This window comes from Ptychodera flava, chromosome 7 (assembly GCF_041260155.1).
Source record: "Ptychodera flava strain L36383 chromosome 7, AS_Pfla_20210202, whole genome shotgun sequence".
Classification (NCBI taxonomy): Eukaryota; Metazoa; Hemichordata; class Enteropneusta; family Ptychoderidae; genus Ptychodera; species Ptychodera flava.
In genome coordinates this window covers 23,819,070-23,832,611 of record NC_091934.1, presented here as the reverse complement: position 1 = coordinate 23,832,611, position 13,542 = coordinate 23,819,070, and the positions used below count along the sequence as shown (strand labels likewise).

Here is a 13,542-nt window from a genome sequence, read left to right as displayed (position 1 = left end):
TTTTCATATTAAAATGAGCTTCAAAGGTGTTAAACTTTTGGAGGCTTTGTTTGTGGTTGATAATTACACGAGATTATGCGAAAAATACGACGAGATGGCATCGTACTGCCAGTCGCGTAGCAACCATAGTTACTTTGTGACCTCTCAGGCCAAAACACTGCTTCACGCCAATCAAAAATAACACGCCAGCAGTTTCATAAACATGTCCTTCCTTGACGCACGTGTAAAAGAGGGTACGACTGACCGTAAACCATTGAGTAAAACCAGACAGTATCGATAAAAGACTTTCAAATTTGGTTCAAACACACTTATTATATATTCATAAAAATATGACAGGAATTTTTAAAACGGTAAAACTCATTTTCCTGAAGCTCAAAACACTCCCGTTTTCGCCAGCACGTCAATTCTGCTCAGCACCACACGACAACAACAACACAAACTTTGCCGAACATACTTTCGCTTAACAATTGGCGAACATCCGGAAATTACCGAATGATTCATGGTCGGTACTCTTCGGAAAGAGAGGCGAGAGCAACCTGAGGCGAGGCGAACATGGATTGGTTACGTAACCGCTTCACGCCTTAAACAATACCCGTTGCCACTCTATCTATCTTTCTCTATGGCTCAAGTTTAGACAGTTTGTCTAGTTCCTATATTGCCACCAGTCGAACTCAAACCACTGTAACACTTCCTTCGTCCCCTCTCTCTCTCTCTCTCTCTCTCTCTCTCTCTCTCTCTCTCTCTCTCTCTCCTCTCTCTCTCTCTCTCTTTCATGCTTAAGTAATAGTGCAACAAAGTATTTTTCTTTTTCTCAGTTTAACGACCATAGAACAACTCTCTTCAAAGTAAACACAAAATGGCTTCGTGGTTTCATATTGCTCTAAACTGCAGGGGGCCCAACTGCTTCAACCTCGGCGTGCAAAGTTGCATCTCGTCGGTCAGTTTGCCTTTTCCCATCTCTGTCATTTCGCAACCATATGGTAATGTCCTTCCGAGTGCGCTTTGAAGTACAGCAATACAACGCCTGCATCATCTGAGTCAACGACTTCCTTTCTTCCGTAGAAAATGTAAATCAAGGAATAAGGATGCATACAGTTTTTGGTACAAAAGGAAAATTCGTTCACCACAATTTGAAATATCAAACTGTGGGATGTATAAACTCGGTTCCATTTGCAGTTACGTCAACTCATTGTGTTCCTTCAAGACCTGGCAATCTATATTAGCGACAATTGCCAGCTTTAAATCTTGAATATCGCAACTTCTTCGAATATCAGAAGCAGGGAAGGATAAAAGTATAGGTACTCTACTGTTTGTTGGCATTTTATCAAGACCAAAACCGTTAGTTCAAGTTCATAGGGTTATGGTGTAAAGTAACCTGTGTTTGGCAGCGGTTGAACAAACTTTGATACTTATTTGACATACCTGTATCTTCGACAAAAAAGTCGTTCATCAACCGGAAAAAGATTTGAGACCAGCCGGCATACGTTGTTTGTAGCTCAACCGTTACCTCTTTGGAGAAATGCCTTTTGTCTTACCCAGAAGGCTTGAACTTCTGCGTCGGTACAGAATTTATCGGTGCCGATCCTGATCACCAATGCCGGGGATAGCAGCTAATCAGCATAACCGTCGATAATTCATGTGCCCAAGCTCACGAACGACAAAAGCAAATATGGACTCGATTCAACAAATGTCACACAGAGACTGTGCAATGAAATAGACAAAAGGCCGCGGCGAAACTTCTAGAGTGAGTTTATCGCAGTCGAAACCCATCGGTGGTTCAGCCGAGTGACACTAGGACATGCACTGGCCCGTCACGTCGCTGTACGGTGACACGGTCGCCACGATGGGCGTATGGTCAGCAGTTTGTCCCCGTCAATCTTCATGGCTGAATGGACTCATCATTCTGCTATTATGAAATGACAATTGGCGTAAGATAAAGGCAAAACATCTCACAAAAGTGAATTTCTTTTGATGCAACTCTCTCATCCATTCTTTGAAAGCAAGGCAAGAGAGAACAACTGCTGTATTCAGGTCGGCGAGTTTGTTTTTTACGAAGTCTCAACCAACTAGTGTCTGTCGCTCTTCATAAATCATGTCCCGTTGGCGTTTCCAGGGCAACGTGACACGCGTGGGAAAGAGGCTTCCTATTTGCAACACACCTGCTATAGCCAGGGGAATCTACATGGTCGACGGGAGACTACTTTTCGTACACTCTGTTCAAATCAGCAGCGTACATTAAGCAAGTTTAAATGACTTCCACCCACAACCTACACACACACACACAATGGCATACACACGCAATTTACCTGTCCAGCCTTGAAAATTTGCCAAGATTGACATGAGAAAAGATTTGAGTCTAAATTGAATTGACTAAATCTCCAGGTGGTGTACACAGACCTTTCTCTCGGTCGATAAACCTCATGACGCAGTTTGATGTTAATGAGCAAACTCGAACCCTTTCCACCCAGAGAAGTAACACACAACTTTGCCTGACATTTTGCCTCCCTCTGCCTTATAAGATTTCTCCACTTGTCTGTTTGTTTCCGTCTGCATCTGTTCCTAGCTTTGTGTCGATCTGCCCTTATCTCTCCTTCTGTGTCTGTGCTTATCACTGTTTGTCTGTCTCCCTATCTCCCTCCCTTTTTCACTCACTCACTCCCTCTATTCAATCTTCTCTCTCTCATACAACGTAGTCAGCATTTTCATACGCACTTCATGCGGAAGATAGCGTAATTTAGAATATATCAACGAATTCGTATACTGTGTCTGCCCATATTTGCGCGTCGCCTCCACAAACAACCAAAACGCAAGTGCTGCAAATGTACTTCATCGACAAGGGACGGTATACATAGCTGTAACAAAATTTCTGTTTCCGTAGCACCGCCGATATTTAAACTATACGATTTAAAATTCGCTCGATGCTGAGACTTTGATAATTACCAATTTAGAGCTATGCTGCGCATGCTTGAACCTTGGCGGATCTCATTTGATTAATTCTTTCATCTTCTCCCAAAACATGCATTAATATCTAAAACCATGCTTAGAAACATTTAGAATGGCTATAGATTGCTTAATAAAAAATTTATGGGGAGATCCTCTCGATAATGCCATATTTTACATCATCATATTAATGTTTATATTCACCGATTATTCCTCAGTAATCTTTCAGCGATATGACTAATTATTAAACTGTATCCGAGGAGATCATATATTCTTGATTCAGCGTGTCGGGATTACATTAATCTTCAGTCTGTTTTATGAAATATACGATCGCCCTCACATATCACGTGACATGATCACGTTGAAATGTCGTATTGGATCGCGGCATAAACCTTATGAAATTCTGATTCAATGATGGGATTTTTACTCTGTACATAAAATGTGAAAGTTCAAGGCGGATTTTCTCTGTCAAAAAGGTGTTTTACATAAATACACAAGAGATGCGTTCTCATGGGGAAATCCGTTATCAAAGAATATACGATTGTATCATATCCTTTTCATGTGAACGTGGCTAAAGTAAAGTACCGAAGTTCTGCACATGTAGCTGTGCGTAATTCACTGAACACCCTTAGTTCCCCAATATAGTTTCTTGAACTTAAGGTGGAGCTGCATGCTGCCAACACAGTTTTATTCAAAGCAATAGTTCTCGTCAAAGATGACAAGGAAACCCTCATACTATAAATTTTCAAAAAGCAGAGACTCTAAACTTTAGTATGATAGCAGTAGTTTACACAAAGGATGAAGTGAGTGTATATTTGGGGTAAAAAACTCAATTTTGGTATTAATGATAACAATTAATTTAAGTCAAAAACTTGACACTATTTTCTGAAATGTAATATTTCACTTGAAAGAAGAGTATATGTAGAAAGTTGAAATGCATCAAGATCAGAATTCCTTTTCCGCTTTAGTGCGCTGTTATTCAAAAATGTTGTACGAACGGTTAAGTTTCCTTTATGAGGAAGATCTATCCCACCACTAGCTGTTATAACAGACATTTATTATGATTTGCTGCGTAATAACTTTCATTTACCCATACATATGTGAATGAGTTCCTCAAGGAAACTATTAGACTTATTTATTCCTTTTGCTGCATTCATTATCGCACAAAAGTTTAATTTCATTTTACACTTTTGTTTCCCTTAACTGCATGAAGAAATAATAGGTTCGAATCACCGATGACTTTCAGTGCCTCTTCTTATTTCAGACACCTTGCTAAAGACAATTGCTCCAACGCCATTTAAAGAGAAAGGGTCGACCTGTTGGTCTTTATGCAAACACAAATGTACGACCCTTTCGCGATCGATCGATTGTTTTGCGAAGCGGATTTCACACTATTGTAAACACAAGTAGATTTCGTCAACAATTTTTAGGCATATACTCGTTTAATTTTTTCGGTTTTACTTTGTTTAATTAGTGTTCACTATACATGTCAATGAAGACGAAAAAAAATCGCCAATATGAATAGTGTCTTAACCAAACGCCGTATTGTGTGACACTACAAATCAAACTTAATGCAGTTATTTGTGGTTTCGTTTACCCAACAGTACATTAAGAAAATTGTAAAATCAATTATGATGTTTAGCATGAATAATGCAAGAGGGAATCATATCCCCTCTGAAACATTGCATGATAAAATGGAGGACCGACTGATAGCAAATGTTTGATTGTTTCACTAGATGTCTGTACTAAAAAAGAACAAAGTCACTGAAGAGAAGAATAAAACGGGTAGACAACAATTTCGCAGGAGAATACAGATTTCGATGGCAACAGTTTGTTTGTTTGTTGACGATTCCTCTGGACCCATTAATGTAATATATATAGCTGTGCAAATATCGCCACTCTTGAAATACAATATATATTACTTTACTTCTTTATCTCACGTTTGATCTTATTGATAATTGGGGTCAGCCAGAGAAAGTGCGGCTGTACGTATGGCAAACAAGATACTATCTGTTTCGGTGGAAGAGATAGCCATGTTTATGTGGGTAATTACACTTGTCATACATGTTATTGCCCTGATAATTTATGGCTCCGAAGTCAAAGCAATTATTGTAAATACCAGGCTACCCCTACCCAACTGATGATACAACATATAACGACAAATGCTTGATCTCTCTCTCTCTCTCTCTCTCTCTCTCTCTCTCTCTCTCTCTCTCTCTCTCTCTCTCTCACACACACACACACACAGAGACAATCATGATTACATATAGTAGGTTGACGGAGAACTTGAAACTCGACGCCAACGAAAGAAAATACATCAAAATTGATAAAATGTGCGACAGGGTTGGCAATGGTATAAGAGCGGTCACACATTTTACATTTGATTACCTGAGGTTAGTTGTTTAATACCTTCACGTTCTTAATTCTTATCGCTAGTTAAAGCTCAGAGGTTTATAAGGGATTTCGAAATACAATTTTCTGCATGTGTGTCGAAAGGGAAAGTGATATTCCGCGATACTATGTTGACCTCTTGCACTCTTGTAACTTCAGCGCGTTGTCGTTTTCATATAAAGTGCCTCTGTACCAATAAGCTCCACAATTATTATTTTGCTCCTATAAAGTTGGCTCAACATTCAAGGAAAGAAACTGTAAAGAAGATTTCATTGAAAAAATTGATACAAAACACATTCATTCATTTTACCACAAAATGGGATGAATATTATCACGGAGGCTATACGTACTCTTTACGACAAATTGTGGGTTGGTTTAATGAAGTCACAGCCTCGTCTAAAAAGCGCAGGTGGTTGAAAAACTACCAAGAAATTGTTTTCTGCTCGAATTATAGGAAGTAAAATTAGTTGAAAGTGAAACTGAACGTCCTCTCCTGTAACTGTAAATTTGGTTTTCAGCGAGTGCATGTGAACGACATCAGTTCGTTTGTTTTCGTATGTTTGTTTGTTTTGCGTCAATATGCAAATCAGGTCACAATACAAAGGGCCCCACTGCATGTATGACGTAAAATTTAAGGATAAACTATATACTCGTTAAACTTTTAGTGCATGTACCTTTTGTCTAAAACAAATTGACGACTCAAAGGCGCGCGACTGATCGTCGATGCCTGCAGGTATGTTGTTATATAATTACACTATATAATAGACTCTTATTATTCTGCATGAAAACAGTGTTGGAGTAATATCTCTCCACATCAATGGAGATAGTGGTTTAATGCTATATTAATCAAGTTTTCTATTGTGTGCGGTTACTGGGTCAATTACTGAATAGCGAACATGAATTTAAGATTGGCGTTATGAGTATTTACAAAAGCCTTCATTTAAAACACACTGGCTTGGAGTTGGTGTTGACCGCCACGGTAGGTTCCTTGTAGTAAATGGGGTTTTTTTTACCAAATTTATAAGGCAGATCTCGGATGCGGTGATTCTAAGGGCCAAGAGTAATTTTCGTCCATTTAAAGGACAAAACGCTCGCCGCAATGTTTTGCATGTTTGCATGCTTCAAGTCACAAAAACTCTATATAGACATTGTACTATACTCGCCCTTTCATTGTTAGAAGGCGTTTTGATGGAAGGTTCTGTCTGAAGATTGAAAACCGTTTGTTATGATATCAAACTATCTGAGGGGAAGAGTTGGCACTTAAGTACTTTCAACGTTTACAACCGAAATGTGCCTCTGAGCCCTACATCTTGTATCATTTGCCAAAGGTCATTGCGAATACACTCTTAGTAACGTCCAGGACTATGAAAAGTTTACTGCACTTTTTGATAGTTTAGGCAATGCAAAGGGCGGGGCAATGGCACAGAGCTTTATATGTCCTTTTCCCAATTGGAAATTCAGGAAAGATTCCTTTTTTGTGATTGTATATCATCAACAGGATACAAAAATAATCCTCACAGATGCGATGATATACGATGACCGTGAGCAGCAGAGTTGGAGTAGATTTTATTTTATCTATAGTACAATGTATCATCAGGAAGCCAAATCGCAGGTTTGCCCTTGATATTCTCGGGTGTAATTTTACGCTAGCGCATGACACAGAAAGGCCAATAAACTTGAGGAAATTGTTTATGAAGCGAGCGGAGGTTCATGCTGTTCGCTACAAACAGGTCCAGGAACGCTATTGTGACAACGGGTTAGGGCATAAACGTGGATGATTAGAGAATAATCGTCATTATTGACAAATATGTTTGTAACATTGCATCATTTGCATGAAACTGACACATGAGAAACCTTACAAAAATGCCGAGCCTGCTGATAAGCACATAGAACTCAGGGTTCCATTTTCCCACAGGCGACCCATGAAGTATTACTGAGATTTTCACACTGTTTTCTCTATCATTTTCTCTCCTTTCTTCATGCTCTGACTGATCGGAGTAAATAAAATAAATGGTTTATATAACCTAATCTAGCCTCTGTGACTCTTTATTTATTTTACACTCCATTACATGGACGTATATCTCTCATACACACATGCTGTAATTAATTAGTCAACACAACTAATTATGCTAATCCGTGGACTTATCAGGGATTTTACGGGTTGGTCAACATCGCGAAAGATAGGAATGGTTACTAAACCTCTGATAAGTCCACGGATTAGCATAATTAGTTGTGTTGACTAATTAATTACAGCATGTGTGTAGGAGAGATATACGTCCTTGTAATGGAGTGTAAAATAAATAAAGAGTCACAGAGGCTAGGTTAGGTTATATAAACCATTTATTTTATTTACTCCGATCAGTCAGAGCATGAAGAAAGGAGAGAAAATGATAGAGAAAACAGTGTGAAAATCTCAGTAATACTTCATGGGTCGCCTGTGATTTTCCATGTAAAATAATCAAACTTAAAGTAAAATGCAACTTCTGCGAATGAAAACGGATGTAAAGCTGTCATTTTGTACTGTGATAGATGAGGATCGGTTTTACAGTCAAATACTTCATGTGTCTCTCTTGGTGAAGGCAGTAAAATATTTCATAAATTTGCGTTTTCTTTGGTTTCAGTGTCCACATTTTAACAAAAGATTTATCATCGCCGTATCAGTAGCTGAGCTGGAGTAGTTTTTAGAGTAATTTCCCAAAGGGTGCCGAGGATCCTATAGGTCGGTGTTGTAAATTGCATGAAAAAACACGACCGATGAGGGACACGTGACTACATGTGCCGTGTTATTTTTCTGAAAAACCGCGTTATGACTTTGTCGTCCTGGATTTAGTACTAGCGCGCGACAGTTAACATTAAAGCCCTATTGCAGCGTGCAAAATGTTGCTATTAAAACAAGTATATGTATTCAGTAAACGTATGGCTCTGCCCTCCCTGTCCGATGGTGACTAAAAAGGGCGATCTTTCCGTGACTTTTGTCCATTTGAAAACTATATAATGAAGAAGATGATGTGATATCGGCGAAAATTGCGATTTATTTGCACATACAGAGATGACATAAAGCACAGAGAAGGCGACATCTTTATAATAACATAGGCACTCACAGATAAATTGATCTGTCCAACTTCCATAACAGTCCAATCCCGGTAAAGCAATCACCATTAAACAATGGCAGAACGTGTTCCATTCGGATTTGTATGACCTCAAGCTCACGGCCATGCGGCATTTGATATATTTCCCAACATTCTTGCCCGTTTGTGAAATACAACGTCACTTCCAACCCGAAAACAGTGTTTGAAATTATGGTTGGTCAACTTGTCGGCACAGACTGTGTGTAATGTCAGTTTCTATTGACGATGACCTCTAATGTAGACAAAATCAATTCATTAACGAAAATATTTCTATTTCTAGACAATGCGTTGTTTCAGCAAGGGTAATGTCGTATACTTCAGCATACTTTACTGGGTAAGAAGAAGATTATATATGTTTTCTTTACAAACCTTATGAAAAGATATCTGGAAAGTTTAACCATATTGTCTCTTTAACACAACATAGAATTGACATCATTTGACCATTAAGGTTGACTTTGACGCTGTCGATATGGTAATCAACTTTGGAATGCTGTAATTTGATGACGTCAACTGCAAGCGGACTGTCAAGGTCAACATATATTCAAAGCTGTAATTGAAATCTGTTTAAATTGGAATTTTCCATTTTAGTTAGAATTTGGAATGTCGCTCAGCAGTCATAAATTTTAATTATTTGACTGCGAGGATAAATTGGTAATTTTTCTGCACATTGCAGCGATACTAAAGTATGATACTCCCGCTGGAATGAACTTTAGGCATTTTAATTGTTTTGTTTTATATCTATAGCGTAAAGAAGCAGCATCTAGCTGAAGGCCATTTATGTTTTATCCTCTTAATATATATAACTTATCTATTATACAGTCTTCTTTATTAAGGTAATATGCGCCTCAAAAGTGAAAGACTAAAACATTTGCTCAAACTTTCTTCAATAAAACTTTCCATCATTCTCACCGTGCAAATTTTGGTACTAGAGAGAAAAAATACCCAAGATTACCTGATATTTGAAATTCAAAATAGCCGCCATCCCTGTGATAACTCTGAGGTGGAAAATAAAATTTTGATTTAAAAGAAAAAGTAAGACAGTGAAAACGTTTCTTTCACCAAGAGCTTTAAAAAAAGCCCCATAAGTGTTAGGTAAGAAGAGTAATACAAATGTGAAAGCCCGAATTTCTGTCCCCAAGGCGCGTTCTACCTTAATAATATCCATCATGGGAATATGAAAACCGTATCTCAGGCTAAACCATGTTCAGAATATTATGAACAAAATGAACTTGTTTTCCAGTAAGTGGTTACGTTAATTTTATATATATATGTATATATATATATATATATATATATATATATATATATATATATATATATATATATATATATATATATATATATATATATATATATATATATATATATATATATATATATTGAAGCCTCGGAAGCAACCTTTCAATACATGGCATCTCACTCAAAGTTGTCATTGTTTATCGTCCCCCTCCAAGTGTTAAAAACAAGCTGACAGTCACTCAGTTCCTTGGTGAGTTTGGATCAACAATTGAAAAGTATGCTACATGTGCATCGAATATAGTTCTTATTGGTGACTTTAACATCCATGTGGACAATATCAATGATACCAATGCCACGAAATTTACAGATCTCCTGTCTTCATATAACTTCACTCAGTTTGTTGATCAGCCTACCCATAAACACGGACATACATTGGATTTGGTAATATGCAACTCTGACTCACTCGTATCATCCCTCTATGTAGATGGCTTCCGCTCCTCTGATCACAATCCGGTTGTTGCAAAGTTATCTCTCCCGAAACCACATCGTCTCAAAAAAGAATTCACATATCGTCAACTGAGTAAACTTTCAACTAAGGATTTGTTGAAAGACCTTGACAGCATTGCAGTATTCTCTGATCCACAACGTGATCTGAATGATGCCGTTCATACCTATAATTCAAAACTCTGTGAACTTCTTGACAAGCATGCACCCATAAAAAAGCGTATCGTCACTGTAAGACCAAATTGTAAATGGTATACATCCGAAATTGCAGTTGCCAAGAAAACTAGACGCTCTGCTGAGAAACAGTGGCGTAAGTCCAAACTTGAAATTCACCGACAAATTTACCGTGATTCCTGCAAAAATACCAATGCCCTCATCCGAAACGCCAAAGTAAACTATTACAAAGATCTCATTGAAAAGAATGCTCACGACCAGAAGTCTCTCTTCAAAATTGTATCATCGATTTCATCGTCACCAAATAATAATTTGCTTCCGTCCCATACATCTGCATTGGAATTAAGTAACCGTTTCAGTGACTTTTTCACTACAAAGATCACAGACATCCGCTCAAGCCTTGATGCTCGAAGCTCATCTGATGACTTTGGTGATATGGAAGTCATTTCTCCAGTATCCTTTGATCATTTTCAACCAATATCAGAGGAGAAAATCTCTGTGCTCATCAAGGATTCGCCGAATAAAACATGCAGTTTGGATCCATTTCCAACATCATTTGTCAAGCTGTGTCTTGATAAGCTACTCCTGATTATCACATGGATTGTTAATCTGTCACTGGAATCTGGCTTTTTACCCCATTCTTTGAAGTCTGCAGTCGTCAAGCCGCTCATAAAGAAACCAACCCTGGATCCAGAAATTCTCAAAAACTTCCGTCCAATCTCCAATTTACCTTTTCTGTCGAAGGTAATTGAAAAGGTCGTTGCTGCTCAGCTGAAAGACTTCTTGAACCAAAACAATCTACTCGATCCACTACAATCTGCCTACAGACAATATCATAGTACAGAAACAGCACTCCTCCTTGTTCATAACGACATTCTCACTGCTCTTGACTCTGGACAAATGTTTTACTGGTTCTATTGGATCTATCTGCAGCTTTTGATACCATTGATCACGACATACTTTTACAGCGTTTATCAATCTTGGGATCAAATCTACTCCTCTTCAATGGCTTCGTTCATATCTCACAGACAGATCCCAGTCAGTTACTAAATGGACAAAGATCACTGCCTCAAATGCTGCGATACGGAGTTCCTCAGGGGTCTGTTCTTGGACCTCTCTTGTTTCTAATCTACATATCACCACTCGGACAGCTCATCCACCGCCACAAACTCCAGTTCCATCAATTCGCTGATGACAATCAGCTGTACCTATCTTTCAAGAATCCAATACCACGTCTGCCGTATTCTTCTGTTGAAGAAACTGTTAATGATATTATGAGCTGGATGACACAAAACAAGCTGAAGTTAAACAACTCTAAAACGGAGGTCATTTTAATTCGATCTAAATTTGACCATTCACCAGCGCCTTTCACTGACATCAACATCTGTTCCAGTGTTATTGAAACCACTTCATTTGCGAGGAACATCGGTGTAATATTTGATGACAACCATACATTCCAACAACATATTGGTGCCACTAGCAGTGCTATTCACTTCCTCCTTCGCAAAATTGGTCGTATCAGAAAGTACTTGTCCAGAGATTCCTGTGCCACCCTCGTCCACGCCGTTATATCTTCAAAGCTTGACTACTGCAATGCTCTACTATATGGCTTGCCCGATACACAATTACAGCGGTTACAACGTGCCCAAAACACAGCAGCTAGAATTGTTACAAAGACCAGGAAATCCGACCACATTACCCCCATACTTATGCAACTTCACTGGCTTCCAGTACATCATCGCATTGTATATAAACTTTTGCTGATTACTTACAAAGCCCTAAATGGACAAGCTCCACAATATCTCAGGAATTTAATAACACCATGTGCCTCATCACGTGTTCTTCGTTCATCTGATAAATGCCTTCTGCACACACCTAGATGGAATCTGACTACCTATGGTCGCCGCTCCTTCTCTGTAGCAGCTCCTGTCCTTTGGAACTCTTTGCCCCTGGACATAAAAACCTCTCCTAATGTCAACATTTTCAAAAGACGCTTAAAAACTTACATCTTCCAGAGAGCATTTTCATTGTAACTCTAAGCGCCACTGAGCATTGTTTAACTTTGGATATTAGGCGCTATACAAATTTTCTAGATAGATAGATAGATAGATAGATATGAAATATACAGATGTCCTCAAGGGAAATTACAGTGCTCAATGCAAAAAGCAGAGCGTTATATATATATATAGGCGTTATATATATATAAATATATATATATATATATATATATATATATGTATATGTGTATATATATGCATATATAAAATATATATAGATATATTAATATATATATATATATATATATATATACACACACACACATATATATATATATATAAAATTCTGTTCGGCAATAATTTAATAATTTATTTTTTAATATAATAGCAAAATGAATATTTGACTAGAGATCTTGAGAGTATAAATGAATTGCTTGGTCGACATACCAGATCAAATAGTGAATTTGAGATTCAATTATAGCCTCATTGTCATGTTTGAAAGTGTTTTATGGCTTTCTATCCTTTCTATCTGTTGGTTGTTTGGCAGTGAAATGAGACTATCAAATTTCTCTTTTGAAAGGCGCCAGTGATACTTGGCCAGGCTAAGTTTTGAGGAGGGTGGCTGTTTCTTCCGTGACAGTATCTATTAAAGCCCCCATTAGCTCTAACTCTTGAAATTGGTTGACCTCAAAATATCTTCCTATTCTTTCCTGGTTTTCTCTGAATTCTACCCTCTGAAGAGATATAGGTTTTCACTGCATTTGGAAATCATTCCTTTGTGAAACAATAAAGAAGTATTTATATTTGAAGTAATTTGTGTTATTATTTATAACGCTCTGCTTTTAGCATCGAGCACAATAATTTCTCCAAATAGGACCTCTGGACACTTATATAGCTAGTCTTCTGTCGGCAATCATGTGTTGAGTAATTAGATACTCGCATTGCATAAGTTCCAAGTGCAGGACTCGTGACTCGTGCTATTTGGAAAAACATTGCATCATAATTATAACTATTTGCTTGCTTTCAAAGATGGGGAAATAGTGTTTTGCAGTAGTGAGTAAAACTTGATTCCAGAAATGCCTATCGCACAGAAATTCATCTCTTGGGAAATGATCAAAAGCCCAAGCAAGAAATAAATATGTTGGACACATTGTTACAAAGAAATTGTC

At 37.9% G+C, this 13,542-nt stretch overlaps 2 protein-coding genes across 3 annotated transcripts in view; one reads left to right on the top strand and one right to left on the bottom strand.

Annotated features, from left to right (window-relative positions):
• The window catches only part of LOC139137064 (glutamate receptor ionotropic, kainate 2-like), a 117,637-nt gene extending 115,844 nt beyond the window's left edge, over positions 1 to 1,793 (bottom strand). Inside the window, exon 1 of one of the 2 annotated variants that reach the window (XM_070705022.1) lies at positions 1,423 to 1,793. The gene's annotated coding sequence lies outside the window, so the exon portion shown is untranslated. The remainder of the gene's footprint in view (positions 1 to 1,422) is intronic. The other variant, XM_070705024.1, reaches the window with a different exon arrangement.
• A 7,840-nt stretch (positions 1,794 to 9,633) lies between these two features.
• LOC139136391 (uncharacterized) lies at positions 9,634 to 12,832 on the top strand. Its single transcript, XM_070704115.1, has 4 exons — positions 9,634 to 9,698; positions 9,914 to 11,120; positions 11,405 to 12,106; positions 12,824 to 12,832. Exons 1-4 carry the CDS (start codon positions 9,634 to 9,636, stop codon positions 12,830 to 12,832), a joined length of 1,983 nt encoding a protein of 660 aa, XP_070560216.1.
• Positions 12,833 to 13,542: the final 710 nt, after the last annotated feature.